This window comes from Manacus candei, unplaced genomic scaffold, assembly GCF_025592945.1.
Source record: "Manacus candei isolate 608988 ecotype Guabito, Panama unplaced genomic scaffold, ASM2559294v1 h1tg000007l, whole genome shotgun sequence".
Classification (NCBI taxonomy): domain Eukaryota; kingdom Metazoa; phylum Chordata; class Aves; order Passeriformes; family Pipridae; genus Manacus; species Manacus candei.
The window spans coordinates 1,225,484-1,240,382 of NW_026138055.1; the positions used below are offsets into that span (position 1 = coordinate 1,225,484).

Here is a 14,899-nt window from a genome sequence, read left to right on the forward strand (position 1 = left end):
ATCTGACATCAAATAAAGATCAGATGACCCATAGGCTTCAGTTTCCTTGTGAATGAAGGTGAAAGGGCTCTGCAGGCCACATCTTTATTTACTGGGATACTCAACGGAACATGTAAACAGGGATTTTTATACCTTTAGGTCCCCCAGGCAGGGTGATGTACGTGGATTAGTTCTATTCAGAATCAAAACTTCTTATTTTACAGTTCACAGGGGACTGTTCTATCTCTTATTCTGAGAATTATTGCTGCAATTGTGATGGCTGAAAGCTCTGAGGAGGAAATGGATTTACCTTACTTTCTAAGAGATGCCCACTCTGCTGACACCTAGATAGGTGTGTGTATCCTACCATGTTTGTCAGATTCTGATTTTGGGGTTCATGTACCTTATCTGATAAGAATCATTACTGGCAGAGTTACTCAGATAATAATATTCTTTATCAATAGGGATGTCAAAGTCGTGGTGCTCCATTCTGCCATGTATGTACTTCATCATACCATGGGATGAAAACAGACTGCTTTCCCATCAATGAACAAGTGACAACCATATCACAGAATTGAACTGATTGCATCAAAACAGACATGTACACAAAATTTCTAGTGGTGTTTGTCAAAGACTTTATTCTCAAAGAGGCAATACTGTTTCAGCCTTAGCAAGCCTTTCTCAAGGACTGTCTATATAGTATTCCAACAGCTGAAAATAAACCATAGTAGGTCCACATATTTTCCACTCAAAAGCAGTCCTATTTTGTGAGTGACTTCAAAATTCTCTAAATTCATCATTAAACTGAGAATTCATTTAAATGAGGTTGAGGTTTCAGCCTAGAAGGGGAAAACTTTTTGACTTCCATTATACATGATGCCAGTGAAACTATGACAATTAACTAAACTCACAATAAGTAAAAGATAGACAATTTGATGTGAAAACAGAAATATCATGGGGAAACAGGTGAGAAACCCCTGTATTTCTGAAACATAAATTAGCCAGTAGAAAGAAAACCCATCTAAAATTCTTGGCATAGTTGTTCTGAAAACTGATATAGGCATAAATTAACTTTGCTTAACAGAACATTGATATTATTATCTGGAGTTTTCCAGGAGTCAGATTTCTACATATGCTTATATTTTTATGTTATTTTTCAATTTTTTATGTTTTTTCCAGAATTTATGTTGTACATGCTCTTTTCTTTTTCTCTCATATTTATCTCTGTAGGTGTTTCTATGCTGCGAATTAGATGTGTTTCCAAGTCTTTCTTCAACTGGCTTATGAATGTGACCTTTATCTTAAAACCTGTTTATTCTATGAACTTCATAGCTTTTGTGACTATTTACAATATGTATTGCACATTATTGGCTTGATCCAACATACAATGAAATCAAAGACTTCCCATTGACCTTGACAACTGTTGGATTAAGCACTATGGTCCAAGTAAAAGTAGCTGTAATAAATGACACAAAAATGTAATAAAGAACTCATTTATTGGCTTATTAAGCTTATTAAAATAACCTAGTGTAGATTATTAAGTTTTCATTTACAAATTCAGATTCAAACAGTATCTACCTGAAGCCCCAGTATACTGACTGCTGGTTTTTTTAAATACATTGTGGTACAAACTCGTTACTTCTCCTCTTCTGCATGTACATTCAGTTCTTCATGTGCTGCCGAATATTTTCTATAACCTGCTGAAGACCAGTTGCTCAGTGGCAAGTTGTTCATCAGTGAGTTGCTACATTTCTTCCCATTCCCTGGAGCCTTTCTCAATGGTTTGCTGAATCAGTATGTGCATCATTTCCACTTTGTTTCTGAGTTCCTCTCTGCTGTTTTGGGGCATTTGGTAAATTGACTGCCAGTCACATGGGCACATTTATTCTAAGCTCTCCTTGACGAACAGCTATATATGGCTTTATGCTCTCAGCTGTTATTTGCTCAAACCAATGAAGAAGCTCTGAGATATATTGCAGGAATGCAGAGTAATTTTCTATAGTTAGATCAATTAACCTTTTGGCCTCACTGATTAGCTTTTCTTGGGAATGAGTAAGCTGCCCATAGATCTCCCGGAGCTTTTCTTTGACTTGCTTGTTATGTTCATCGATTTTCCTTTTAGCAGCTGCAGACCAATATCGGATTTTTTCCTGAAGAGAAGATGAGAGTTCTATGACCTTCTGTCTTCCTTTTCCTTCCACATCAGTTATAAGGTCATAATATTCCTGGCTGTAGTTTTCCACCAATTCTCTTATTTGGTCTGTCAGGCGTGTAACCAAGTCAGCAAGATCTCCAACATTCTTGTTGTGCCAATCCACAAGAACATCTATTACATTCTTCAGCCATCCTAGTACCTTGTCTTCCACCTCATAGTACTTCACTGACTGTCCAAGTGTAGTTGGATCAAAATATTCCTCCCGCAGTGACTTTATATAGAGGAGCAGCTGGTGCAGCTTTTCTGAAAGGTCCTGGAAAGTCTTCTGACTAAAATCTTTGAATTGAGAAATGTATTTTTTAACATCTTCTGTCAAGGATATCAGTTTCTGTGCATAGTCTGAAGCCACTGCATCTTTGTACAGCTGTTGTGTTTGGACTTTGATGTCTTCAAAATTTTTGGATTGCAAGCTTCTAACCATTTCTTCTACCTTCTGAAAAACTTGTTGCACTACTTCTTTCAGTTGCTTCAGTCTTCCTGCAAAGTCAGCTTCCTGAAGAGTAGTAAATGTCTGCCTGATTTTGTCCTGTAAATCTTTCAGCATTTCTCTAATTTGATCAAGTACATTATGACCTCTAAGAATTGTTTCAGAAGCAGGAAGTCTGACTTCCAGTTCATTGATAGCTGCAATCAAGGCATCAAAGTACTCTTGAAGTTTTGAAAGGCATAAATCAGCATTTTTTGCTACCTTCTCTGTAGTCATGAGGTATATTTCTTCACCACTGTACTTTTCAGACAGCCCAGGGACCTGGAATTTTGTGGTTTTCAGGAATTCAATGGCTGAGTCAATTAGGTGTTTAATTTTCTGGTGATAATCTTCTATTATGTCAATTGTGACATCCAAAAGTTTTGCTTTTATTCTTTGATAGTTGAACTGTTCAGCTTGATCTGCTGCTCTTCGATACAGCCTTTTAGCTTTGAACTTCAACTCCTGATATTTGCCAGAGGCCTCGTTGGCAGCTGTGCGAAGCTGAGAATCTATTTCATCTATTTGTTTCACAGCAAACGTGTATGCTTTGTCAGCATTATTCTGCATCATGTTCTTCATCTTTAAGGTGGCAGCACTAATTTCTATTCCCATATGCTCCTTATGATACCGATTAACATACCTGTAGACTGCATTTGTCATTTTAGGCACTTTTTCTTTCAGACCCAACAGCAAGTCTTTGGCAGCGTCTTTGTTCCAGTTGAATTTCATGTGAGTCCAGTTAGGTTCCTTGAAGGATATCTCACTTGTTAATATGTCAATGTCCTTCTGAGGAGCAGACTGAAAATACAAAACAGGATAAGAAAAATGTAACTTGTATATACAACAAATCTAATATTATCTCTGAGCATATTTCAATATTCTCATTGTTGCATCTTTAATTTTATCATATATTAAGACAAACTACTTTGAGCTTCTTCAAACAGCAGGGCCAGAACATAACTTAGTCTGGTCTTTTTTAAAATTTGACTTTAAATAAGATTTTTCCTTCTTTTGTATTAAATGCCTATCATGTCTCATAAGGTAGGTGAATTACTTTGGAAAATGAGCTTTTTACTCATTCCTGAAATGATTTAAAGTGAATTCAAAAAGAATTTTTTCATATAGAAATATTAAAAGATTTAATTTAGCAATTATTTAAATAAATGAGACAATTTACAGAGTAATTAAGAAATCCTCAAATAAGAATCTATTTACATGTAAAATTTTACCATTTTTTAGTAGTAAATAGTGAATTATGAGCCACTTGCGAACCCTAAATTAGTATATCATTTTGGAAGGTAAGATTTTGATTCTGAAATTCTTGTAGTATGACAATAATAAGAAGTATGTTTTGCTAGCAAATCTAGTAAGGTTTTTAATTCTCATTATGTGTTTTAACATATTAATGGATTAAGAAAGGCACTTCACAGATGGTCTGACCCCTTCCATTGGCCTGATTCCTATAATGGCCACTTAGTTCTTATTTTAATTCTAAGTAGCCTGACGGCTACATATTAAACCTGATGGGTGGCTTATCTAAAACTGACTTTGCACTTTCTTGACTTTCAGTGAGTGTGTCTTCTTGACCATAGGAGAGGATAAACATGACTGTGTGGAGAAGCTGAAATAGCCTCTTCACACAGATGTTACTTTTAGTAGCAGAAAGGCCAGGGTGGGAAATAAAAACTTTAATTACTGATGATATACTTTTTATTTGGTGGTTAATTTATATCTCAACATAAACACGCACAAAATTTAAAGGAAACTTTTCCTCTGACCACACCGAACCTTTCTGCTTTTTATTGCTTCTATCAAGCTTACCTGAGTTTGGTAGTAAACTCTGCCAGTGAGAATTTCGTCATCCACTTCAATGACATAACCCAGGGTCCCAGCTGAGGGTGAAGATACTGAGAGGGATGACCTCCTTTCATTCTCATGGTAACGCATATGGACATCTGTGAAAGCGGGGCTGATGATATCTAGTGATGCACTGTTTTCCATGGCTCTACAACAACAGTAAATACACAGCTATGAAGGAATGCACAAAGTACAAATCCAATGCACTATGTCTGCATAAAATACCACCTATTACTTTATATATATGTATACAAACAATGTCTTTATCATGAAAAGAAAATGTAGAGTTTTGCTATCCACATCTCTTAGAATTTAGCCTGACACATTCAAAAGTTCATGTCACTCCAAATTTCCTGTTTTAGATAAAACTATATTGAGCTCTGTTGGGAATTTTCATTAAATTACAGCAGCAAAACAAAACCTGTAGCTGTACCACCATCAGGTTTCTATAGATTTCTACAAGCTAATGCAATTTTTTTTACCAACACAAGCATAGGCACTACTGTTTATCTGCATTTGTACTTGCCTTCACAGATTCTGTCCCTTGGATGTATCAACAAAATACTTGCAGATCAAAATAGGCAGTGAGAAGGCCAACTCTGTAAACCCTAGTGCCAGCGTTTGTGAATAAAAATTACTCAGTAATGGTTTGTGATGACAGAGGGATCCAGTGGGAAAAAAACTACGTTGATGATCAGATCTAAAACTGCTCTGAATATGAACTATTGTGTTTATATCTCAGCAGCTTTCTGAAATGTGGCTGCTGAGAAAAGCTGTTCTAGGAATGCTGAGAGAGAACAGCTTTCAAGCTAACTTGAGAGGGAAAAAGACACAGCCAATAATGACAGGGTAGCTACACAGATTCTTATTAATTACAGCAAAGCCCTCTGGGACATTAGGGATCAAAGTAACAACACATCATTGGCAATTATATCTATTAGAAACAATATTATTAGAGCAAATCTTTACCCAATTTCCGAAAGAGTAAAATCTTCCTGGTAGTTTGCACTCATGTCACGATGAGAAAAGCTGCCAGTGGTCTTCACAACAAGCATATCTTCCTTGTATTTATAGTTTGAAACAACTGTGAAAAAGATTTCAAATGTGTATTACCAGAACATACCAGCAAACAATACAAACTACATGCATGTTGGACAGCCATTTGTGAGGTGTTTCACTGGTATGTAAAATTCTGCTTCAAGAAACTGAATGCCCAAAATGTCCCAAATGAAAAGATATGAAAATATTTGTTCAACTGGAGTATTTTAAAATTCACATTTTTTTATCTCAACATGGATACAATATTTTGCATTAATGCAGATCATAAGTGGGTATTCTAATTTCTTGAGAGTTTAGAATTTTATTCTGATCTATATTTTTAGTATTATTATAAAGTCTAGAACTCAATGCTATATGGAACTTCAATTTTCTGGCTTGAAAAAAATTTTGAAATCAAATCCGTTTAGTTCCTAAGGAAAAAAATAGGTATTTCTTCATTTGAATTGAAACAGTTAAAAAGTCAACCTGCCTTCTCTTCTTTACATGTATTACCATAAGTAATGGGGGAATGCTATGCTGTTTTACAATTTAAAGTAAGAAACTGCTAGGAAGATATTTCCCATTTTTCCTATTTTTTACAATATGTAATTATATCTATATCTATCTCCTTCAAGATGACTGACTGAGACTCTGATAATAATTTATGAAAAAATGGTGTTGCTGCTAAAAGAAGTATCATCTAATGTCAATGCTAAGTAGAGAACAACACCTTCATATGCAAAGCCTGGGGAAAAAAATAAATCTGAAAAAGTGCAGTATACAGTATTTCCCCCCAAATCATGGTATATAGAATTTTAATGCCTTACCATTCAGGTCATATTCCAGGAATTGCAATGTTGAGCTGCATGTAGAGTCAATGGAATATTCAAAAGAGTCCTTCTTGTTTGTCAAGTCGGCTCTCCAGGAGACGTTGTACAAAGGGGAAGCAACTTGGAAAGATCCAGTCAAGGCACCAAATGATGGGATGTAAATTCCAGCAGGCAAGGATATTTTGAGAGGGGGAATCTCAATTTTCTGTTCAGGAATTGTAATTGTAGGCAGTTCAAAATCTGCAATCTTATTAGCTACTTCATCCAGATCTACATGGAAAGTGCCAAGTGAAATACTCTTTGGAAGAGTGAATTGAGACACCGTTATTTGGTATTCAGGTATTGTCACCTCAAAAAATGGCATTTTATATTCTTCTAATGTAATGTAATTGGCTCCTACATCCACTTTGGGGAATCTTAGTTTTGGCAGTGTGGGTAAATGGATATCAAATGGCACTGTGCTTAGCGTCTGTGGAATTTTGATGTTGCGCAGGTCAATGGTGTATGCTGGGACCTGGAGAGTGGTGAAAGGAAGTCTGAACTCTGGAGTGTTGAGAACAGGGCTTGGAGCCTTTAGGTGTAACTCAGGAATAGTGACAGTGAAACCATCCGTCAGCTTATTCACAGGTATGGGGAAAAAGTAACCATCCTCACTCTTTGTGTACACGAGGGATACCGAGCCATTCAAATACTGTTTCCTGTCAGCACTGGTAGTGACGTCCAACTTCAAGATATCCCATAAGCTCTTCTCTGAAATGGGGCACCTTATGTTTCTGAGGAAGTCCATGTATGCTTCCAAAGATCCAGAAACATCAAATTTTGCCTTTGATTTTTCATTTGATAACTGCATATCATGACTGAGGGATAATGACTGAATTTGGCCTTCACCCTTCCAGCCAACTTTCTGGTTTGCGGGACTGATTTTCACTACAACAACCTGTTTAACTGATGCTGTGTCCAGGAAGGAATTTGGCTGAGTGGCTTGAATCTGAAGATCTGCTGATACTTCCCAAGGAGCCAGCTCCAAGGTTGCTTTGCATCTCTGAGCCCCTGTTGTTGTGAAAAGAGGTGTATATCGTGCATAGTTCTTCCCGTTGTGCTCCCAGACTGCATAAACACGACGGGTAGATGCTTCAACTGCAAGCATTTCTTTGATTTCACTGTTCCAGAGTCCATCTGCTTTAGAGTGGGCCTCAAACTTGAGAGCTGACCGAGCCCCATTAGCATTTAGATAGGTGTTTGCCTCATGGTCTAAACTTCCAGAAAATGCATTTCCAGTGTAAAATACTCCATCAATATCCCCTGTTGTAGAAGTTTCTACTGATATGTAATATGTAAGGCTCTCTAAAGCAAATTTGTGAGCAATTTCTCCCTTAGCACTGGTGCCGTATTTGGAAGTATTGAAATCATATACTAATTTTATGCCTGAGGAAAGAGTGGGTTTAGATTTTGTACTTCCAGAAAGTTCTTGGCTGAAATTAATTTTTAAAACTGGTGTATCCATTTCTATATTTGTTGCCACTGAAGCTTCCATGACCCTCTTTAAAAGAGTAATACTGCTATCATGATTTCCTCCTAGATAATTGTTATTACTCAGGGACAGTGCTGTGGCCAGCTTCAACCCTCTTTTTCTTGTCAAACTTGTTGAACCATCCAGCTTAAATTGCAGTGCATCAATGACAGAAGAGGATGAGACACTGAGATGTCCAACAACATCTGACTGATTGAACAGCCCAGCATTTGCAGTTAAAGTGATCACGCTGGATTTAAATGAGAAGTCGTAAGTAATGTTACCCATGGCAGGAATTAAGATTGCTGGGCTGTTGATTCTGAATCTAGGAAGCTTCAAGGTGCGTAGATCCTGTGGGACATGAAGGACTGGAAGCTCCAGAGAAGGTAAGACTAGTGTGTAAGATGGAACTGAAAAGCCAATAAATGGGACTGTGAATCCTCTTGTGCTTATTTCTTTTGGGAGCGTGTAACCAAAGGTTGGCATCTCAGCAGTGAAAGGAGAAACTTCAATATTCACAATTGGAATGGTGTATCCTGGAATTCTGAAAGTCCGTGGTAGTTTGTTCAGTGATGTTTGTATTTTGTATTTGTCAAATTTTGTTTTGGCTTCATTATATGACTTTGTGAGAAAATCTAAAGCAGCGTTTCTTCCTTTCTCAAAATGCTTGTTGAACAAAATGATGTTTTTATTAAGTACTTCTTGCACTGCTGCTAAAGGAAGGGTGATTACATGCATGTCTTTGTTTTTCTCATACTGAGTATTCAAATTTAAATCAAAGGATTGCCTTGTTGTCTTCAATAATTCCTTCAGGCCTACCTGTTCCCACAGTGAATAATCTTTTAGCTGAGGAGTTTTGAGTCCAGTGTAGGGAATCTGAATCTGAGGAATGGTTAGAGGAGTATTTAGGAAGTCCAGGTTGGCATCACCATTCATTTCGACATGAGCTTCAATTCTGTCATCATTGTTGCCAGCAGACATATTATGGGAATATCTATACTGATTGAATCTGCCAGTAGCTTGCCAGCTGATCTGCTGAACAGATGAACTGAGGGCAAACCTATAGTTATTCAGGAAGTCAATTTTGCCAGTCACTTTCATAGGGAAGCTGATTTTCACATTTCCATCATTGTTTGTTAAAAGGTGAATTTCAAAAGGCTGTACCAAGAAGGAAAGCTCATTATTTACAGTTCCAGTAATCCGTCCATGGAGTCGAGCATTGTGAGAGCCTGTTAATTCTCCTTTCATTTCTCCAAGCTGTCCCGTGCCTTTCACATTCAGAACACTACGTCCCACGCGCTGTGACTCAATTTCAGACTGAATCTGAAGTGTTGCATAATTTAGGAAACCACATTCAAATCTCATAGCTTGATTGACTCTCAGGTGTTTATCATTTATTCTGTTGTTGGCAGAAAATGTAATAGTGGGGCCCTCAACCTTGAAAACAGCATGTGAATCATGAGTGCCTTCATCAAAGAAAAGAGGTGAAACCAATTTCCAGTTTCCTTTACCAGTGGAAGTAAATGATATGTGTCCTGCTTCTACCTCTGTTGTCATATTACTGAACAGATCAGCATGGCTGTAGGAATCAGCTTGTGGAATATTCAGTCTGTGGGAATACGCTGTTCCACTCTGCATCCAAATTTTTCTCTGCAGCTTGACCATTAAATTATTCTGTAGTTCTATCAAACTTTTCTCTATATGTAAGTTTGCTCTGGTTTCAGCTTCACCTACTACTGAAGTTCCTAGAAATACCACTTCATTTGAGTGATCAACTTTAAGGAACCTATGGTTGACTTTCATGGCATTTTTAAGGTTCAGTTGCTTCATGTCAGGGGCCAAGAGACGTGAATCTGCAATAACACTGAAAACTAGGAAGTCTAATTTGGACGTTGTTTGAGCTGAAATGGAGGTCACAAATTCTGGACTGTTTGCAGATGTTGTAGCATTACGAAGCTCAGCTTGTGTAGACAGCGTAAAGAACGGAGAGGTAACTCTGAAAGCACCAGACAATTTGCCAAATGTAGGGACAGTCACAGTATGTGGGATACGTGGAAGCTGGAACTCTGGTATCTTCACATTAGGAATCTGGAGCTCATTTAGATTTAGTTTTGGAATCAACAATTCTGGTATTTGAAACTGAGTCATTTGTATTTCTGGGAAAGTAATGTCGGAAAAAGGTATATCTCTCATCTTCAGATCTTTCAAATAGAAATCAATAGCTGGTAACTGAAATTCGCCAGACATGAGTTTGTCTATCGTTCTCACAATCAGAAGCTTAATCTCAATCAAGTCAATTGTAAAAGAAGGAACTTCAAAGGCATTTAGAATTTTAAAATCTGGGGTAGTAAATTTCATTGGGATTTTCATATCCTTTAATTTCTTAATATTGATCTCATAGGAGGGGATATGCAGATCAGTCAGTGGAACAAAGAAGTCCGGTGTTTGAAATGTTGCTTCCCGAAGACTTCGCAGGCTAACTTCAAAGGCAGGTATAGTGCCTAGAACAGTCCTGATTTCAGGGACTATAAATCCTGTTTCAACAAACTGGTTTAAATTTTCAGCCCAATTTTTCAGATCATACTCTTCAGCCAAGGTAGTAATTTTTTTTAAAGCTATGTTCCATTGGTCAGATATGTATATGACAACAGAATTGTAGAACTGGCTTATCTTCTGAAGACACCACTGCAATTCCTGGGAAATATCCATTTCAGAAATCCTATCTCGCAGGTCTTCCAGATGTTCATTTATCTTGGCTTTCAGATTAGCAAATGTTGTTGAGTTTATGAGCTCCCTGAACCAGTTAATTAGCGCAGTGAGCTTGGTGTCCCTTAGTTGTTCCATGTATTTTGAAATCACAGCTCTAAAATCTCTCATATACTGTTTCAGTGCTTCTGCTTTCTGTGGAAGTTCTAGATTTCTGAGTTCCTCATTTATTTTCTGGGTCACTTCCCGGATTTTTTTGTTTGTGTCATCAACAAATTGGTTATAGTCGAAAGCCTGGAGCTTTTTAATAACGATGTCAAGGAACTTGTTGACTTCTTTTATCATCTTTTCATAATCAAAGGTTTGCACTTTCTTGACAGCATCATCAACAAAAGCAACAACTTTATCAAAGCATGACTTCACATCAATATTTTGCAGGTAGATGGTCAGTTTCTGGACGGTTTCTTTTATTCTGTACTTGTTAAGCAGTTCTATCATTCTGTCAATTAAAAAATATATCTGCTTATCAATTTCATATTTTACAATCAGTTTGTGCATATGACCTCGGAAAGCGCTGATCTTCTCAGATACTTCATATTCCTCTATCCAATTTAGAATAAAGTCTTTGATTTGTTCAAGAATTTCATGAATTTTTTCGATTGGCAAGGAACGCTTAAATTTTTCTAAAATTTCTTTAGTATCAAATGTTTTAATCTGCCGTTTCAAATTTTCTGCAATGCTTCTGACATCAATATTCTGAATCTGAATCTTGAGTTGTTCTAGGTTTTCCTGTATCCTAGCTGTAATCCTGTACTCATCATCTACATTTTTAATCCAAGCCAAAGTGCTGCTTCCGATTTTGTTAGGATCATATTGTCTGAAAAAAACCCGTAATTTTTCAATGATGTTGATTACAGTTGTTCTTACCTTATATTTGTTATCTAGAGCTGTCATAGTTTCAACTATTTGATCAAGAAGCTGTACAATAAGTGCTTTAATGTCATACTGCTCATAACAGTCTTTGATGTATTGTTCAACTTCTATCAGATAGATCTGCAGCTGAGACAGTATTTCTTGAAGATTTTCCATGGCTTTTTCCAGCATAATTTGCATATCATCAGATGTTATTCTGTAGTCCTTTGTGAAAGCAACAAAATTATTTTTCATGCTGCTAACTCTGCTTTTCATATCCAGTTTGTCCATATAATCATTAATGTCCTGTGGGAGTTTATCCAAAGTTGCCTTGTATTTTCTCAAATGTTGTTCTACGTCGATGTTCTTCAGGTAACTTTGTATGGCCTGCAGCGTGGATAGAATGGTGCCTCTGAGCTTTTCAAAGTAAACTGGCAAACTTTCCAAGAAGGGTAGGTTAATAAGATGCATATCTTTATTTTTGTCATACTTCACAAAGCCAGAGATGCTGAATTCCTGAGGCTCTGACACGCTGCTCCTGAGGCCCAATACATCAATTAAATTAACTTCTTCAGATGTTAATGGCAGTACGATTGATGTGTCCATTACAGAGAGATCTGCTAAAGCTCTTCCACTAAGTTCCACACCAACCTTTTCTGCATCATTGTAAGCACTGAGATCTTGTGTATATACATTATTGTTTAGTTGACTTTTCAATTTCCAAGCACTTGACTGCTCCGATGGAGTAAAAAGCACATGAACTTTGTTGTCAAGCAGCGTAGTGTATCTTCTGCTAGACTTCAAGGTATGGCTGGTAGATCCTCTGTAATCATGGGAGAAAGTGAAAGCAAGAGGCTCTGCTTTAAACAGGAATTTGCTGTACAGGTCTCCTGTGTGTTCGCCCATAGCAAGCAGCTTTCCGTTAGCATTGGTGTGTATGTCAGCGGTGACAGCAAATGGGGCCATAGTGGAACGCAGAGCATTGCTGAAACGGAGAGATTTGGAATCACAGTTTGTGTTCATAGTAACTGAGGAAGAAAGTCCCGCCACATCCAGGTTAACTCTGTGACTCACCGCTGCGCCTTGAATATTTGCCACTGTATCTGTTTTCAAGTCTGCAGTTAGACCAGCACATGTAAGGGTGTAGGTGTGCCTTACTTCATCTGCTCCATGGGCTCCTCTGACATTGCCACCCAAGGTCATCTTCAGAGGCTCAAGAAGCAGTTCTGCTTTGTTGGAAACTTCTGTTTTAGTGTATTTAAGATTATTGGTTAGTTTAGCTGTAAGTGAGCTAGGCTGCAGTTGTAGGTCAAAAACATGCCTGTGGAATTTGTCAGTGCTGAAGCTGTTATCTAACTTTGAAGCAAATGTTAAGGATAAGCCGGGAATATTCAAGTCATTTGTGTACTCCAGCTTAATATCTTTGAATGATCCTTGCAAATTGTTTGAAAACTTGAGTCCTTCTCTATTAACTCTGAAGTTTAAAACATGTTTGTTGTCCATACCCAGAACTGTACTCTGATATTCGCTTCCCAGAGTTATTTCTCTCAGGCTCACTCTCCCACCTAGATTGAATTTTGCATTGTTTTTACCATAGCGCCCAGAAGAGGACAGTGACATGGAGCCTCCCGCATTGTCAAGCTTGGCATTCATTTCACTCTGCATTGCCAGTGGACTAAACTGCACGTTTGTGGTTGCGCTGCTGGCCAGACCGTACCGATTGATATTGAGTGACGACTTATGTGCAGCTCGATTTCTTTGATCAGTCAGGGATACATCCGTGTTGAAAACAAGATCCTGAGAATTGAGAGAACCTGCAAACAAGGCAGAATACTGGATTTGCTCGTAATTGGCTTGGTACTCAGATCGAAGTGCTGCCAGCTTCTTTGACAAAATTATTTCAAGCTTATGGACACCTGCAGTATACAGATACCTCCCATTGGTTTCAGATGACATTTTGAGCTGGCTGTTTTCATACTTCAGTGAAGCTGTGTTCTTTAATAGTCCGCTTTGTACATCAGAAACTGAAGTAATGGAAAATGAACCATCACTGTATCTGCCAGACATCTGATTGGTAGCCTCAAAGTAAGAGGAATCCATCTTCAGATTTGATTTTCCTTCTAAAACCCGTCTCTTTTCATTGTATGTGCTTGATAGAGTGTAAATGCTTCTTGCAAAGAAAGGGGCCACTACCAGCTGCCCTTCCATTTTGACGTTATTGATATTCATGTTATTTATCTTCTCAGAAATAATATCACTGGAAAATGAAAGCTGAGAACCCAGAGTACTTGATGCTGTAAGTGATAAGGTGTAGTTTGCAACTGGATCAGGTTCATAACTCTTTCTGCCAGAGAACTTCAGAACTGATGTTAAGACTCTGTGTTTTAGGTGATTTTCATATGCACCGATGAATCCATTTTTGTTATATGATGCTTCTCCAGAACCTGAAATAAGAAAAAGGAGGTGAAAGATGTGTCATCTATACCATTTTGTCTCTAACAATTTGTCTGATGCCACTGAACTTCTATGCTACTGCTTGAATTGCAATTACTGTTACATCATTTTGTTTTAAAGGCCTAAGTGTTTTGATAAATCCTGAATAGTTCTGTAAAAATGGCTATTTTTTTGATATTTGAAGCTAAGGTTTTGAACTATGAATAAATTAAGTCCTTACATTACTACATATAATGTTATAAAATGACACAAAATTATGTCAGTATTTAAACCTAAATTAAGAAGACGGACTTTCAAGAATAGCCCATTCCTGTTTTTTAATGTTTCCTTTATCATTCTTCAGTTATGGTGAGGAGTTAAGGAAAAAACTGAAGTCAGTTTGTCCTCTGGCAATTTGAAAACTCAAACTGCAATTTTAGGGTAACTAACTTAATACCATCTTACGGCAATCCATGGACATAGATCAACTATAAGACAATTATATATATATATATACATACATACACACATATGTATACATATATATGTGTACATATATATATCAATATATACATATATACATATAAATAGACTGAGAAATAAATTTTGGGCATATCTACGCATGCACATGTACACCTGTTTTTGAAAACACTTGACTTGTCAGCTACACAAGTGTTTGTAGAATCTTGCCTGCAGTTTTGAAGGGCATTATCTTCATTAAGGAATATCCAGAAAAATGTGGACCTTAAAACACTTTTTGAATTAAATTGACTTCACCTTTACTGCCTGAGTAAACAGACACACATAGTATTTTTAAAAACAAAGTGATTTGAGATTATGCAACACCTTTCTTTAAACAAGCATAGACAAATTCATGTGTTGTACCTGATGCAGGGAAAACAAAGCAATTAAAGTAGTTTTGCCAGTATTGCAGTATTAGCACAGATTCT

The 14,899-nt window shown here is 37.2% G+C and overlaps 1 protein-coding gene across 2 annotated transcripts in view; it reads right to left on the bottom strand.

Annotated features, from left to right (window-relative positions):
* Positions 1-590: 590 nt before the first annotated feature.
* Positions 591-14,899, bottom strand: part of APOB (apolipoprotein B) — a 35,972-nt gene continuing 21,663 nt past the window's right edge. The window contains exons 26-29 of one of the 2 annotated variants that reach the window (XM_051809874.1): positions 6,386-13,960; positions 5,490-5,604; positions 4,485-4,668; positions 591-3,461 (exon numbers count right to left, since the gene is read on the bottom strand). In XM_051809874.1, coding sequence (XP_051665834.1) covers positions 1,848-3,461; positions 4,485-4,668; positions 5,490-5,604; positions 6,386-13,960 — 9,488 coding nt within the window. In that variant the 3' untranslated portion in view covers positions 591-1,847. Of the gene's footprint in view, positions 3,462-4,484; positions 4,669-5,489; positions 5,605-6,385; positions 13,961-14,899 lie in introns of those variants that run through there. The other variant, XM_051809883.1, reaches the window with a different exon arrangement.